General features: G+C 25.6%; 4 protein-coding genes across 8 annotated transcripts in view; 3 read left to right on the top strand and 1 right to left on the bottom strand.

Annotated features, from left to right (window-relative positions):
* Nucleotides 1-689: 689 nt before the first annotated feature.
* On the top strand, nucleotides 690-1,816 carry CNPYb (FGF signaling regulator protein canopy b). The gene is made up of 5 exons (XM_017899981.1): nucleotides 690-914; nucleotides 978-1,104; nucleotides 1,189-1,323; nucleotides 1,400-1,564; nucleotides 1,648-1,816. The coding sequence occupies exons 1-5, from the start codon at nucleotides 809-811 to the stop codon at nucleotides 1,814-1,816; spliced, it is 702 nt and encodes a 233-aa protein (XP_017755470.1). The 5' UTR covers nucleotides 690-808.
* An 843-nt stretch (nucleotides 1,817-2,659) lies between these two features.
* Nucleotides 2,660-3,963, top strand: LOC108547436 (uncharacterized). Its single transcript, XM_083287391.1, is given in 2 exon segments — nucleotides 2,660-3,042; nucleotides 3,291-3,963. Coding segments are annotated over 2 exon segments (1,056 nt in total).
* Nucleotides 3,964-4,061: 98 nt separating this feature from the next.
* Nucleotides 4,062-4,452, bottom strand: mRpS33 (mitochondrial ribosomal protein S33). The gene has a single exon (XM_017899984.1). The coding sequence runs from the start codon at nucleotides 4,386-4,388 to the stop codon at nucleotides 4,062-4,064; it is 327 nt and encodes a 108-aa protein (XP_017755473.1). The 5' UTR covers nucleotides 4,389-4,452.
* Nucleotides 4,453-9,106: 4,654 nt separating this feature from the next.
* The window catches only part of Ggamma30A (guanine nucleotide-binding protein subunit gamma-e), a 53,841-nt gene continuing 46,532 nt past the window's right edge, over nucleotides 9,107-16,415 (top strand). For 4 of the 5 annotated variants that reach the window (XR_001890207.1, XR_001890208.1, XR_001890209.1 and 1 more), the window contains exon 1: nucleotides 9,365-9,450. The gene's annotated coding sequence lies outside the window, so the exon portion shown is untranslated. The other variant, XR_001890210.1, reaches the window with a different exon arrangement.

Consider the following 16,415-nt stretch of genomic DNA (forward strand, 5'->3'; position numbering starts at 1 on the left):
AAAATAAAAAAAATGAAATTCGTTACTATAATCAATCCTGCTATTAACCAAAGTACTTAATATTAAACAAGGACAGTACACTAAATTTAATAACATTTATACAAAAATAAACAATATATATATTTTATATAAATGTATATACATTAATTGTAATGTATATAATAGTGAATAACTGTTACTTAAAAATTGAATATGAAACTCTTTTAACTATTTTGTATAAATTATTTCTAAATTATGTAATATATATTAAAATATTAATACACGATATGTAAAATTAAAAATAAAATATAACTAATTTATCATTTATTTTTTATCTTGTTTAAACATTTCAAGGTTTTGTGACTTTTATATTCTATCGTAAATATTTTTATAATGTTTTCTATTCTCATTGGATATATTTAAATCCACCGCCTATATTAACGAATAGAATACAGCCACACAAACTAAATTCCTTCGTGAAAATCATATTTATTTATATATATGTTTTTAAAATAAAAAAACATAAACATTTTTATATATGTAATGACGAAAGGTAGCAATAAAATTTTTCAGAATAATGTCTGTTTGTTGTATTTATTATTGAATTCCTAGAATAATTACGATACGCGATAAACTCTCACAATCCTAAATGTAGTTAACATTCCCGGTTCTTTCATTTACAAACTTTTAGATACATTTGCAACAATATTTATAACGAAGCATTCAGATATGATTAGATGTAAACTAGAAGTATCATAAATGTATATAAATAATTCGAATCATTCCATGATACAGTTCTTTTAAATAATTATAATTCTGTGATCTTACCATGTATATTCTAACAAAAATATTTTTAACATATTTATTATTTTCGTATTGTGTAATTGGTGGTCCAGAAGAAGAGCAGGGTGTTAAATATGCAAATAAATGCGAAGGTAACTCTATATTCATAACTTTTTATAACTGTTCAAAGATCATATATCATTGTTTTGTTATAGTTTGCAAAGTTGTTGCCACCGAATTAGAAGCTAAACTAGATGAAACCGGTAAAACACATGATGTACTTGAAATTGGATATTGTGTTGATGATGTTCTACCCAAGAAAAAAAAAGAATATAAAAAATCGTAAATTCATATATTATTTTACAAAATGCAGTATTCAATGTGTATATAAATTATATTAATTTACTTCAATTTTATATTATTTAGAGAGTTACGATTAGTAGAAAGTATGGAGAATCTTTGTGAACGTATATTGGATTATAATATTCACAAAGAAAGAACAGACAGTACAAGATTTGCCAAAGGCATGAGTCAGACATTTAAAGCAATCCATGAACTCGTGTAAGATATAATTTAAAGATAGAAAATCTTAACTTATAGTGATATAAGAAATTATTACATTTGTACATTTATTTAGGGATAAAGGTGTTAAAGTTGAACTAGGAATCCCATATGAATTATGGGATAAACCATCTGTTGAAATTACTACTTTAAAATCACAATGTGAAGATTTGCTTGAAAATCATGAATCAGATATTGAAGAATGGTATCATAATTATCAAGGAGAAATTCCTTTAATTAGGTATTGATTATTATTATTGTTATTTTTGTTTTTACATTTTATGTCTTGAATCTAATTCAACTACGTAATTTTTATCCAATTAGATATTTATGTTCAGAAAGAGCATTGAAGGGAGACGATGATTCTTGTTTGAAGGAAAAAGGTGAAACTAGTAGTAAAAAAGAAGACAGAGAAGGAAAAAATGAGAAAAAAAAAAAGAAACAAGACTTAAAAGCTGAAAATAAAGAAAAATATGTAAAAGAAGAATTATAAACTATTAAAAATAAATTTACTAGTAAATTTATTATTATTATTATTATTATTATTATTATTATTATTATTGTTCACGAATAAAACATCCTTTAGTTAGTAATAGAAAAATGAATAATAAGTCATAGAAAAAGTGAAATTAATAATAACTAATATATATGTATAAAATTTACAAAAAACAAATGGAATAATCATTTATATCAAAAATTTTTTAAATCTTATCTATAAATAATACAAATACTGCCAATTGTTTGCCATATTTATTATTGTATTTTCTTTTTAATAAACGGTTTTATGTTAAGTAAAGATCTTGCATATTTATATTATGTATTTATATAATACCATTATAGTATTAAGTTGAAGGTAGCTACATACAAATAAAACATCTAAATATATTGTACTTTAATCATATTTTAAGAAATATGTCATTATACATCTTGTTGTTTTTTATCTTACTAAATTTGAAAGAATATAAAAGTATGCTACTGAAAGGTAAAAGAGCTCAGGATGGTCAGTTTCCTTGGCTGATACAATTTCAAACAATAGCACCATGTGGGGGAGTACTTCTTTCAGCAGACTGGGTTTTAACCGCAGCACAATGCGTGCAAGATAAGAGAAATGTATGATAATTTTTCTATCTAATAATAAGAAATGGATATTTATAGTCATATCTTAATTTTATTGATATAGTCCATTACTTTATTTGCAACTGGACTGAATGGAATTAACTCTAAACAAACAGTACCTGTAAAAGCTACTTACATATATCCTACTTATGAAGCTTATTCTGTTCTTCCTGATCGAGATCATAACATAGCTCTTTTAAAACTTACCAAACCATTTGATATGTGCCATAATAAAATAGTTCCACCCAAAGTTGTACCTGTCAAATATGATGATGATTATAAACTATGCTTAATATTTGGGTGGCAAAGTTATGTTTCACCATCTTTAAAAGTCTTGGCTAAACCAATTCAATATTATGAAGTAATTCTTAGCTCTTGGAAAATGTGCACATATATGACAAAAACAAATACAAATTATACAAATCTATTTTGTGCAATGGTTGAATTTAAAGATGAAATGAAAGCCTGTGCTGGTAATCCTGGTTCTCCAGTTGTATGTGAAAATCAAAATCATGAGACAGCTCTAGTTGGAATTGCATCATGGACAAATTTTTCTTTAGAGTGTGAAAACTTTTCAACATATATTGATCTCAGTGAATTCAGGTATATGTTTACAGATAAAATTAACTGTAGTTTTTAATCAATTTTAAGACCTAAAATATATTTTAAATTTTATAAGAAAGAACTAAAACAATTTTCTTATAAATTTAATTTAATATATATAGAATGAAAAATAGATAGAAAATGAAAGATAGATTTTAATTATAAATAAATTGTGATGAAATTTAAAAATTATATACAAAATGTAACATTTATACATTTAAAATATATTACGTAACTTTTATTATTAGGATATGGATAAATGACTTAATTTCTAATAAAAAAGATATAGGAGAATGGAAATCTAACAGGAGAATAAATGAAACACAGTGTACATTTAAAGAAGATTCTAATATATATGATAGATTATGGAATAATTCAGATCTACAATTAGGTTCACAGATAAGTTGTTGGCCAAAGGAAACAAAGGTGCAATTACATAACATATCTGAAACAGCAATGAAATATCAAGAAATATTTACAGAAAGTACGAACAAATCTTATTTTTGAAATAAATTATGTAAATTTATTTTTAATCATTCTAAGGATACAAATACATCTTCTGATGATGATTATTATAAACTGTCTTACGCAGATGTAGCAAATGAATCAAGTAACAATATTTATAAATATAAGGAAATTGGAAATTCCCAAAACAATAAACAAATTGTAGAAAATTTGAATAAAAAAAAGAAATTCATTACTATAAACAAATCACTGTTATGTAACAATCAACAGTTTGATAAAATTATGGTACAACACAACAAGGACCAAATAGAAATAGACGATTTTGAATTATTATTGCCATTTAATTTCGAAGATGTAACTGCCTCTTATTCTAGTATTGTTATTGTATATCCTAAGAGACTATATTTATTTTTTCAATTTGTATTTTGGAATTTTTATATTATTATTTATAGATGATAATATTCGATCTTTAAATACATATATGTATTACATAAAACACATTTTATATAAAATATACAGTTTGAGATATAATACATTGAGTTTAAGGTAATTAATTATTTTCTAAATTGTGGTGGAACCCATTTCACTTTACCACGAAGTTCTCTCTTACGATCATACTCGTCTTTAAAGTCTGCATGTTCATCTTTGAATAATCCATAATTTCTAAGGTGTTTCATCAATAGATCAGTTTCAGCGTGTCGTGGATAATAATCAACAATTTCTGGTCGTTTCTGTATCGGCTTCTCACTGAACAATTTAACAACTTTCATGGATTTCGAATTAGTTTTCCTTGTTACTTCACCGAATATTCTATTACTTAAACGTTGCATATGTTTGGCATAACTGGTATTTGCTTTTATAAGATTTGAATATTTATACATTTCGAAACAGAATTCGATTACTTCTTATTGGAGCGTGTTCTACACGAAGAGAGATAAATTGAGGTTATACAGGTTAGAATTTATGCTACTGTCTACTGAATGTAATTTCTAGTATCTTAACCCATAATAGATACTGCTTGAGCTAACAATAAGTACATATTGTTTGAATGTTTATATGAAGCTTTTAAATAATAAATTATTGATATTCACTTATTCTTATTAAAATTTAAAAAATTCAAATATATATAGAAATATTCTGACTGAATACATTACACTTAATACAATTATTAAATAGAAATAAACATAAATTTTTTAAAAAGATTAATTAAAAATAGAAATTATATTTAACAATAAATCTACAAACTCCTATATTTACTTTTCAATTACTTACAAAGCCCTCCCATTTTATTTCTTTAAGAGTATATAATTGAAAAAGTGTCTTTTTTGGGTTACAAAATATCATCAACATACTAAATATTTAAATATTTTTATTTACGGTTGGTCAATTAAAACTCTTAATTCATTGATAATATGATGTTTCGTTTGTTTGCTGTATATTTTTTTCTCGATCATATAATTTTTTTTGACTGGCTTCATGATAAATATTTAAAAAAATCATACAATAATAAGAATTTCTATATAGAAAGAAAAATATATATTACCGGATTATTAAATAATAATTTATTTTATTGTCATTTTTATTCTCTTATACTTATACATAATATGTTTTATCAGGTAATGTAAGATTTTTAGTACGATCGATAGATTTAAATTTCCCTCTCTATTAGTATGTGCATATGGCGCTTTGCAGTGTACAATCGTACAACAGTTTGAATTTTCACAATTAAAAAAACACTTTCAAATTACATTCAATTAATATTAAAATTTGTTATGTGCTTCATACTTAAGTTAGTATTAAACTATTTTAAATTTGAAAATAATTTTATATTACTTAATTCGAGAAAAGTATTGATGATATAACAAAATATACATGTACATATACATCTACATCTTGTATACACACATACATATATATGTTCATTGTTAATCATTAGTTTGACTATTTGTATCAATGATTATGCACAGTTAAATATAGCATATGTATCCCATTAAATGTTAAATATTATTACCTTATGCAGAACATCGAATTTTAAGGTATGTATTTTTAATACTATGTTTAAATTGCTTTATAAATAAAATAAGTGATAAATATATAAAAATAATGGTTACATTTTATAACATAATATATTAAATTTATAATAATAAAAATCACTTTATAATGTAATATAACTAACATTAAAATTCAAAACATAATGTTAATTAATGTGTACGACTTAAAAACCACCAAAATTATATTTAATACATAATATATCTTACGTGTAAAAGAGGATTATATCGTTCATTTTTGTTCGAAATATATTTATTGCTTTCATCCTATTGAATGAATTTTACTAATTTTTGTTTTGATTGTTAATCAATAAGTACATATATTCGGCAAATATAAATGCCTAGTGACTAGTATCAACTTTTTTTTTACCGTTTTATGTTTTTACCGAGAAAAAATAACTATCATTTAATAATATTCTATATACATCTATATGAAAATATTTATGAATTTTGTATTATTATTAAATTTATTTTGATGCTCTATTATTTTTTAATTATTTATGAAATAGTAAAAAAAATCATTACTTTTAATTGTCTTATTATAAAATTGAACAGATTTACGATTACATTTATTTTTATAATTTACAATATATTTTTATTAAAAAGTTTTATTAAATCTTAATGATATTTTGATAAATTTTAATAGATAAATTATTTTTTTTATATGCAATACATAACGAGACATTAAAATATTTAATAATTATAAAGTCGTTCAATTTTATATATAAAGATATATAACCTCAAATTTTACTGACTATTCTATATAATACATATTAGGTTTACTCGTTCAATTGTTTGATAATTATAATATTAAATTTTAAATATTAAATTATAACAAATTTTTGTTGGTATAATTAAATTAATAATCCCTTATTATTTATTCAAGCATAATACAGAAATAAACCATCTTCGTTGCTTGCAATGTTGAGCTATCTACAAAAATTTTATCTAACGAATCTTGACGATTAGCCAATAAATCGATCCCTGTAATCCACCAATGAAATTCTTGCTTTAGTATTAATCGGTTACGTATATAATGAAATTTAGTTAGAAGTCAACAAAAATTATTCAAACCTTAAATAACTTATTTGGAGTTTTTAATTATATTTTTTGCAATCAATTTTTTGTAAAATATTCCAAATAGACGAAAAAAAAATTGTATCACTTTTTACATTATTTCTCCTTTCTATTATCATTAATATATCATTTTGGAAAAACATCAGAGTCTCAAATTTATTCATTTATTCCTCTAGTAATTTTTTCATTTCCTTATTAATAAATTCTTTTTGTTCTTTGTTAGTAACTTTTTTAATTTTACTACTAGAAAATTTTTCATTTCGGAAAAACACCAAAGTTTCAAATTTATTCATTTATTCCACTAGTAATTTTTTCATTTCCTTATTAATAAATTCTTATATAACAAATCTTTTTCGATTCATAAGAATCTTATGTAACATTATTTTTTTATTTTTGTATCAATTAATAATTGACATTACATTATTATATTGCCAAATATTTTATAAACATTTTCTAATTAATCCCGTAATTTTGATAACGATATTCCTTTTCTCAAAATATTTACCATAAAACGAATGAAAAATAAAATTGTTATAATTTATTTTGAAAAATGTGACGTGAGTTTAGTCAATGTATATAAATTACTTTAGCAAGTATATATTAGTATTTTAATTATCTAATAAACTATATCTCTAAGAAACTAAATTATTAGTAAATGCTATTATGTATTTATACAAAAATTTCCTATAAGGAATAAATAATTGTTTCATTCCATTTCATTTTTATTTCTATGAAAAACTATGCATTTAAATTTACTAAATTTAATAGTAATATATTATTTTTAAACTAAATTCCATAGTAGTAAATTTAAATTTAGGAATTTAAACTATTGTAATGTTTTCGTATAAAATATAAATAAAAAATTCGCTAAAATAAAGAAAAAATAAAAATAAAATTAACTACCTATTTGTAATAACATACTATTTGTACAATAGTAGAAATTTAGTATGTATTTTTATTTAACGGTATTTTTCGAATATATTGCCTTCGTTCAAGGTGAAAAATCAAATTATAACAAATCAGGTAAACAGTATGATCAAAAATTTTAATTTAGTATACGAGTAGATTTTACTAATTTCAATAGAAAATATAAGAAGAAGCTTGCATTATGGAATAATTATTAATTGATAGATATCTTAACATTATGACTAATTACAAACGAAATAGGAATAATGTAACATTAATTTTTTTTACTTTATCTGACGTCATTCGAAGCTCGTCACATACTGCTATTCTTTATTGCTGAATCCTTTTTGTTTGTTACTATTACTAACTATACTATCACGAATAAAATTAAACAGTATTGGGAAAAATATTAATCAGTTTTAAAAAATTTTTTAAACTTGCAGTTTTAGTTTCCATGATTTAAAATGATCTGCAAATTTTTCATTATATTTGTATTTCTATAACAAAGTTTTTTATGATTTTACAAAAAATGGTTGTGATTGAAAGAATCAAATATCAATTTTTAAAAAAGAAAGTAATGTCTCAGAAATGTGAATTTTATTGTATAATAAAAGAAATTAATTTGCTGATTTATTATATCGATCTTTATTATTATTTATTAATTTATGGTTTTACCAAAAAAAAAGATTGTGAGTGGAAGAACCAAAAAATCAATTTTTAAAAAATATAGTAATATCTCAAAAATGTGAATTTTATTGCATTATAAAGAAAGTAGATTTGTTTATTTATTATATTGCTCTTTATAATTATTTATTAATTTGGTTATTTATTACAAAAAATTATTATTATTTTGGTATTTTAAATAAAATAATGTTTTTCTTTTTATATTATTGTAAATAATAATGATAACATGTGGAATCAATTTTTACTACTATCGAGACACTGTTTGAAAAATATTTAAAATATAGGAAGAAACATAACGACGAATCGTTATCATAAAACGCATCTACATCTCGATTAATTTTTCATCAAAATTTTGACAGAATTATACGAAAAAGTCACAACAAATTCACTACCAACAATGTCGGAATCGTAATGGAATACCAACGCGAAACTGCGTTTGTAACCAATGCAATCTATTTAAGCAACAGATTAGAGATTCATACGACACAGACACTTGGTTACGTTCGAAGCCAAGTATCACCGAAACCTATTGCTTCCTAATTAAATATCAACAAATATACTCTCTATAGGACACTATATACGAAATAAATTATTCTTCCCAAGATGCTGCATACCTTACTCAAGACTACAGATAAAAAGTTAGGTTAGGTTCGTTGCGAATCTCGAACGTAAACAGTAACGTAATCCCCCAAGGATTTAATCACTCTCTTAATAGCCTAACTTTTATCTAGCTTTCGACTCCGTTTTAAATCATCAGACAGCTTAAATACTATAACGATATCTCTCGCTATCGATATCATATCGCTACGAATATGACGATTGTTTCCAGACACAATAAACATAGGTTAATTTCTTTCCCGCAGAAAGTTTATTTCCATCGGTGCCTTAGGGGGCTTTGCAACAACTCGAGATCCATCCAGGCCGGGAGGAAGGTTAACACGGTCAGTTTATTCATTCCGGATTATACGCGAGTCGAACATTCGCCGTGGTATATTCTTATGACAACAATGATTGAAGATATCGGCACGTAAATTACCAGCAAATTAGATTGCCGAGTTTTGTTGAGGCTTCCGTAAGCGAATCGAGAAACCTGCCAAGAGTCAGCGCATCTCAGAACTTCTCCGACCTCCGGCAAGGTGAGTGCTACTCTCTAATATTCGACCACGACTATCGGACGGACTTCCTGTGACACGTGTCCGCCTCTGTTCACTGAGAATCTGCCTACTGGGTAAGTGCCAGAATATCAAGAATACCTCTTGAAAATATCATCGAGGAACTATATCGATTCGATTCTGCGAGACCGCGATTTCGAAATCGACCGAATCTAGACCCGTGATAATTAGCACTACGAAGAAACGCGAATACTCGTTCGGCCCGAGCTCGTACCAACACGCGCGTACGTACGTGTAGGTGTGCCGAGCTATTTCAAAATGGTGCCGGGAAACTTTTCGGCCGCGCGCCGTGGCGCTGATTTTTCATTAGTTTTCGACTCTATCTTGGTTTTAGCGTAGGCTGATCATGCGTGTCTTGCATTTTAAGACATTCTTACGGGACTGGAGTGAACGTCGAGGTAAATGGCTGTAGCTGGTCTCGTTGCACGTTTTGTACGGGGCTTCTCGCGGTTGATAATTTATGTCGAGATTAATATAAAGCATCGTACGTGAGATATATTTTAAATGCGATTGTAATTGCGCAATGGGGAATAGGTTGGATTGGAAGGAAGGCGATTCTTTGTCGACGTAAATTAAAATGGAAATTGCAAAATGTAAATATTTTGGGTAAAAATATAAATTCGAGGCACGAAGTTGCGTCAGGCTTCGTTCTGGGAAAAATCGGTTTTGAAATTCTGTTTCTTGTGCGAATTTCTGGTGGATATGCACGGTTGTGTGTATACGTGGAGTAATATTGGTTACTTATACGGTGTCCTGTAAATACGTATAATGCTGTCAAGAGAAAAGTGGTTCTTCGTGGAAAAGTAAACTGAAAATATAGAATAGTATTTACTGGACGAGGCTTCTTTGAACTGGTTTACGCGATGGTCTATCATTAGTTTTATATATGTAGGTTATCTACACCAAATAGAATAATTGGGAAATCAGAAAGATGTATGTAATTTATTTTCAACGATTATCAATTTTTAACATATGCATCATGATGTTTTGCATTTTATTTACTTATATATTAAAATTAAATTCTACGTTTCTGTTCTTTTTTTCAATAAATAAAAATAACTTTCTCAATATTTTGAGAAATTAAAATATTTTTTTCATATTTTTTATATAGAATATTTTAATGGGTATTATAGCTGTATCGTAAAAAGTCAAAGAGTTGCTATAGTTAGAGTGTAAGATTTGGGTCGCTCAAGGTCATGAAACTGCTTCCCTCACCACATACTGTCATTTCTTCTTTGTTTTCTTTTGCGTTTAAAAATTAGGTGAAGAAATGAAACAAAAATATTTTAACGATGAACTATATTTAAAAAGAGTAATGAAATTTACTATGATTATAAAAGACATAAATAGAAACATGAAAATGGTCTTGTCTACGTTTGCAGTATGTGTGTGACAAAAATCGATTCATACAAGAGAATCGTTAAAATGGATATCATTTTTGGTATGATTTTTTGGGAAATAACCGTGATACGTAAAAATCTTTATCTTCAATTATAATACCTTGTAACAGTCTAAATTAATATTAAACAATTAGTGATAATTTATTTGAAGATTAAAAGGAATTTTTTTCAAAAATGAAATTTGGGAAAAAAATTGGTGTATATTTTATTATAAGATATTTGTAGCATGGATATGTATGTATGCATAATTTACTAAATTGATAAATTGTACAATTCTTACCATTGTTACTATTTTATTATTTTCTCCATTTCTTTTTAATCCTTTTGAATTTTAATTTAAAATAGAAAGGGATATAAGTAAATGTAATTATTTTTAGTTATTTTTTCTGTTTAGGTATATTTACTACATATTTGCTGTATGTTTTATTTATTAAATTATGTTTAACCAAATTAATTATTAACTTACCAATATTACTTTATTTCCTAATTGATTAACTCGATCATTTCAAGTTAGAAACGAGTTACAATTAATAAAGACAGTTACGTAGGACATAACTTCATCTTAGAGATACAAAGCGTCAAGTACAGTCGGTCACAAAAATTTTTTTCCACGCGTATAATTTATTTTTCCATTCCGCTTTATCCGTCTCACTCCTTCATCACTGTCATCAATATTGTATTTTGTACCATTATACTGTGTATTAACTTTACTATAGCATAATATAATTTATTTTTATGTTTATTACATGTTTATTTCAAACACAAGGCATGGAGTTTAAATTATACGTATGATGGAATACTTTTGTGACTGACTGTAGTTGGTAGTTGATATAATTTTAGCAGATATTGAAATATTGGATTAATTCGCAAATTTTACTTAATGTAGTAAGTTGTTTTATTTTTAAAACTAAAAGGTGTGCCAAACTAAGATGGCTTGTGCATATCTATCAACTAAATCTTTATTGAAATTAGTATTCTTCCTATTTTATTCTGAATTAATAGTAGTTTGATTACATCTAGTATATAAACAAATTTTGTATATTTTGAGCAACTTTTTTTTTCCAAATGAATCTATTTATATTTCCATTTAGTTACAAAATTTTACTTAAAAATTATTTGAAAATATTTTGTTTTATTTTTTAATAATTTTTTGATGATGACTTTTTAATTGAATTTTACATTTCATACCTATTTAATTAAGTCAATTTATTATTTGATTAATTAAATTTAATGAAAATAAAAAATAAGTATAATAATAACCAAGTAATGATGATTAATATTGCACATGTTTATTACCTTTTATCAATTTTTTTTGACAGAATGCAGTTATTTTAAATATTTTTCTGGATTAGAAATTTTATTTTCTCAACTCTGAATATATACAATGCACTTAAATGTCTTGCAACTATTCTGATCCTGTTTTCAGGTATGTTCTATCTTGACATTGTGAAAGTAATTTCTTGGAAGATTTTATTGCAAATAACGTAGCGACTACAGTTCCTATGACCAAGAGAAACACGACTAAAAGTATCTGATATCTCTACAATTGATCTAGTAACATTTAGAAACAAACATCAAGTTGAAATTTAATAAAACATTTAAAAAATTAAAATAAAAATTTTGAATACGTGTTATTTTTTCTGTTTTTAACGTGTTTTTTAGAGAAAATATTTGAGTTTATTTATGTATTATAAATTAGAGTGTTATATGTGCACAAAATTTTGTAAATACCAAGAAACAATTATGTTTCGTTAAGAATAGTTATTATATGGTATTATGAATAATTATTAAGAAAAAAATAATAATTCAAGTTTTAAATATATTGATGTAATGGAAACTTTACGATTTTATTTATTAAACTAAAAATAATTTTCGGAATATTTTATAGTGTTATTTATGTTATTATAGTTGTTTATTATAGCAGGTATTATAACAAAAATTATGTAGTGTGTAACGTTTTCTTCATTACCATCAGTTTCTATGAAAGAGTTCATTTTTATATAGTTACTATATACTTACCTATTTTCAAAATAAAAAATAATTTCTTTCAACCGTTAATTATTTATTTACTCTTTAACAATTTATAATATTACTGATTTACCTATATTTAAAATTTTTGAAAGGTACTTAATCATACAATTACTTGATACTGAAATTTTCTTTTATTCTATTTAAAAAAAAAAGCAATACTGTTTATAAATAATTCAATACAGTAAACAATAATTATAACTGTTTGTAAGTAATATTTTTATAAGAGAAAAGGTGAAGAAGGGGAAAAGAACATATAAATGTGTATAATTTTTTGATTATAAAATAATATTATTAATTAAAAAATTAAATAATATAAATAATTTAATTTAATGAAATGAATAATTTAAACTTGGAAATAAATATACGAAGCATATTTGTTTGAAAACAAAAACTATAAATATTTTGTAAGGGGAAAGGTCATCGTTCATTGAGTTAGTTGGTTCGAAAAGCAATACCTGGTCACGTTGAAGAACGAAGCCATAAGAATCACTAGGTATTCAGCGTGGAATGTGCGCACGAATTCGATAATTACAATACATGACACAATAATGGTTGTCAATATGTAAGAAAAGTAACAAATCGACCTCTTTTGTAAGCAAGGCGCTTCATTTGTCATCAGTACCTCAAATGACTCCCTATTAACATCTTCATGTACATATATCCTATAGTATACACGTACTATTTTAGTAACGTCTAACAAACAATTTTTTCGAAAAGTATTCAAAATAGTGGCAAATTTATTTTTTATCTACTATTATTAATCATGTTTTTAATATTATTAATAATAATTATTCTTTCCACTCTTTTTAAATGGGACGTTCGTTTATTTGTATTGTATATCTAATATTTATATACTTAACCTAAAAAAGCAATTATGTAATTATTCGAGTCCTTAAGAATCATTTTTCTATTTAGAATTTTAAAGTATAGGAAATAAAAGGATGATAGAAAATCAAAATATGTTCTCTATTACAATAAAAATATTAATAATTTACTATTCTAACCTTTTATTATTGTTATACGAATAATTTAGGGTTCACTTTAGTCAACTTTGGCAATCGTATTATTAGTTTTTATGTTGTGTGTATTGTTATTCAGCTTAATATATCGTGTAAATGATTTCGCAAATCCGATTCATATTATAATCAGTCTTCTCGAAGTTTCCTATTTAAGTCACTGTAAATTTTCCAATTCAGTTTACATTAGGACATCGTAAAGGTAAATACATAATAGTTAATTGATATTAACTAATGACAAATATTAAACACGTAAAGTATAGATATAAAATCATTTTATTATATTCCTTCATACTATACTTTTATCAATTTGTGACTCATAACGAGAAACTGCCATTCGATATGTAGAAAACACATGTATGTACATTGCACGTATGAATATTCAAAACTTTTATTTAAAATAATGTACACTTTACCGATACAGTTTATAATACAAACTTCATCGTCTATTTACCTTTACACATTCGATAACAAATTAGTAAAGCAACGTCTATGTTGTTTAATTAGAAAATACGTTTCACGAATGTTTCTTCTCAGTTTCACTTCGTGTAATAATAATCGTTAATACACTCTCGATATCGAACGTAAACAGAACGTAGACACATGATACGCTTTAGGTTAGGAAGCGTTCGAATTAAATATCACCTTTTAGAATAAATTTCAAATGAATTACCGAGGAATTTATTTCAGACTCGTGATCAATTTAGATTCTAATTATAATACCGGTACGATCTCTGACTCTTTCCTTTTCAAATGTGTTACTTGTTTTTATAATTTTTACTCGAGGTTAAGAGATTTCTATACGCGACGAACAGCGTAGGGCTTCGCGAAACTAGCCTAACTTCGCACGTGCCGTTGATTGGTATAGTTAGCTTCGAGTGACATAGCGAGGTCGTAAAATCAGTGTAGAAAAAACTACTAATGTTTCGAATATCGAAATGGTAACTTTAAATATTTGGCTGGAGTAAAGAACATATGTATCACTCTACCGATATCGACGTGTTTGAGTTTCTTTCTTGCAGCGTTATCGATGATGGTATATGAAAAATTAAAGTTCTTTTAAATATTTTAAATATGGAATAAAATTGAATGTGAATTAATAGTAACTCATAATACGTGAATTAAAGTAAAATTAGAAGTTAACAGATTGTTTTTTTTTTTGTATCTGATTGCTTGACGTATTACCTACAATTACAAACTGTATACAGCCAGTAATGGTAGTGACATCACTAGGGTCATCGCTGTATTAATCGGTATTGTCGCTAGGTACAATAATTTCCAACCTCGCTATGTTACCACCAGTGACTATACGTTCTTAATGTACACACCGCATGTAACTTATTGTCGATTGGTTACTGGTACTTGACATGTCTTATCAGAGGATGATATTATTATTTTATTATTAACGTCCACGTTAAGTGCTCCATTAGATTTTTATTAGTAATTCGGTAATTTCTTTACTGATAATTTTCGTTACTTATTTTTTACTTTTTAATTTGTAATTTTCTAGTTTTTTTTACTACGAACTTTTTTTTTTTGTTATTTAATTCTTTAGATTTTCTAATAGTAATTTGCTAAATCCTTTAATTAATATTCTTTTTGTCCTTTGTTGGTAACTTTTTTAGTTTTTCAACTAGTAACTTTTTCATTTCCTTATTGATAAATTCTTTTTGTTTTACTAGTCATTTTTTATTTAAACTAATCATTTTTTCATTTTCTTGTTAACAAATTCTTTTTGTTCTTTGTTAATCACTTTTTTAGCTTTACTACTAGCAATTTTTTCATTTTCTTATTAATAAATTCCTTCTGTTCTTTGTTAGTAACTTTTTTAATTTTTCCATTAGTAATTTTTTCACTTCCCTATTAATAATATCTTTCGTCAGTATTTAAATTTCTAGTAGTGATTTTCATTAGTGAATTAGTATACAGCGAGATTCTTCGAAAATGTTGATACCAGAGAAACTGCAAGAAAGGATGACAATTAGTATAATATAATCTGTAATAAAAGATTAAAAGCAGGGTAGATGCAACGACAAAGTTTCATATTCTAATGCATTCTGTTTATTTCTTCGAAATAACGGGGCGACTGTTTACCTCGGCTCTTATATGTCGCTTAACTCAAGCTAAATGAGTTTGTCCATTTGTCCATATTCTTTACTTTTCCTATTTGTGCCCAGTGACGGATAACCGTAGGGTGATGTGGGTGTCTTTGAAGTATCGTCTCCCTCACTGTTTGCTGTGGATCATTTTCAGTAATTTCTCTTAAGACGTCATTATCGACGAATTTTCTTCCTTCCTCGCGACTTATTCTCCATTGAAAGATCATCGATCCAGAATACCACTGATCGACTGAAATCCTCTACAATAACTTTTTTCACTTTTAAAGAACAAAATTTACAAGCAATTAACGTTCCTTCCTCTGATCTGATACATTTATTCCGTATTTTTGATTTATCTTTTCACTTGGACCTAACTTTTTTCTAATTTTACCAATTTATAGATTACAGGACACCCGGTATACAGGAATTTTTCATTTCCTTCGATAGGCACGAATTACTTGCAAACTACACGTCG

Source organism: Eufriesea mexicana, unplaced genomic scaffold (assembly GCF_001483705.2).
Source record: "Eufriesea mexicana isolate 0111107269 unplaced genomic scaffold, ASM148370v2 scaffold1030, whole genome shotgun sequence".
Lineage (NCBI taxonomy): Eukaryota > Metazoa > Arthropoda > Insecta > Hymenoptera > Apidae > Eufriesea > Eufriesea mexicana.

What these genes read in the sequence shown, in the direction of transcription:
- CNPYb (XM_017899981.1), top strand. Translation starts at nt 809, where the DNA reads ATGTATATTCTAACAAAAATATTTTTAACATATTTATTATTTTCGTAT. An exon ending in ATATGCAAATAAATGCGAAG is followed by an intron (nt 915 to 977) that starts GTAACTCTATAT and finishes GTTTTGTTATAG; the next exon opens with TTTGCAAAGTTGTTGCCACC. An exon ending in GGAGAAATTCCTTTAATTAG is followed by an intron (nt 1,565 to 1,647) that starts GTATTGATTATT and finishes TTATCCAATTAG; the next exon opens with ATATTTATGTTCAGAAAGAG.
- mRpS33 (XM_017899984.1), bottom strand. Translation starts at nt 4,388, where the DNA reads ATGTATAAATATTCAAATCTTATAAAAGCAAATACCAGTTATGCCAAA.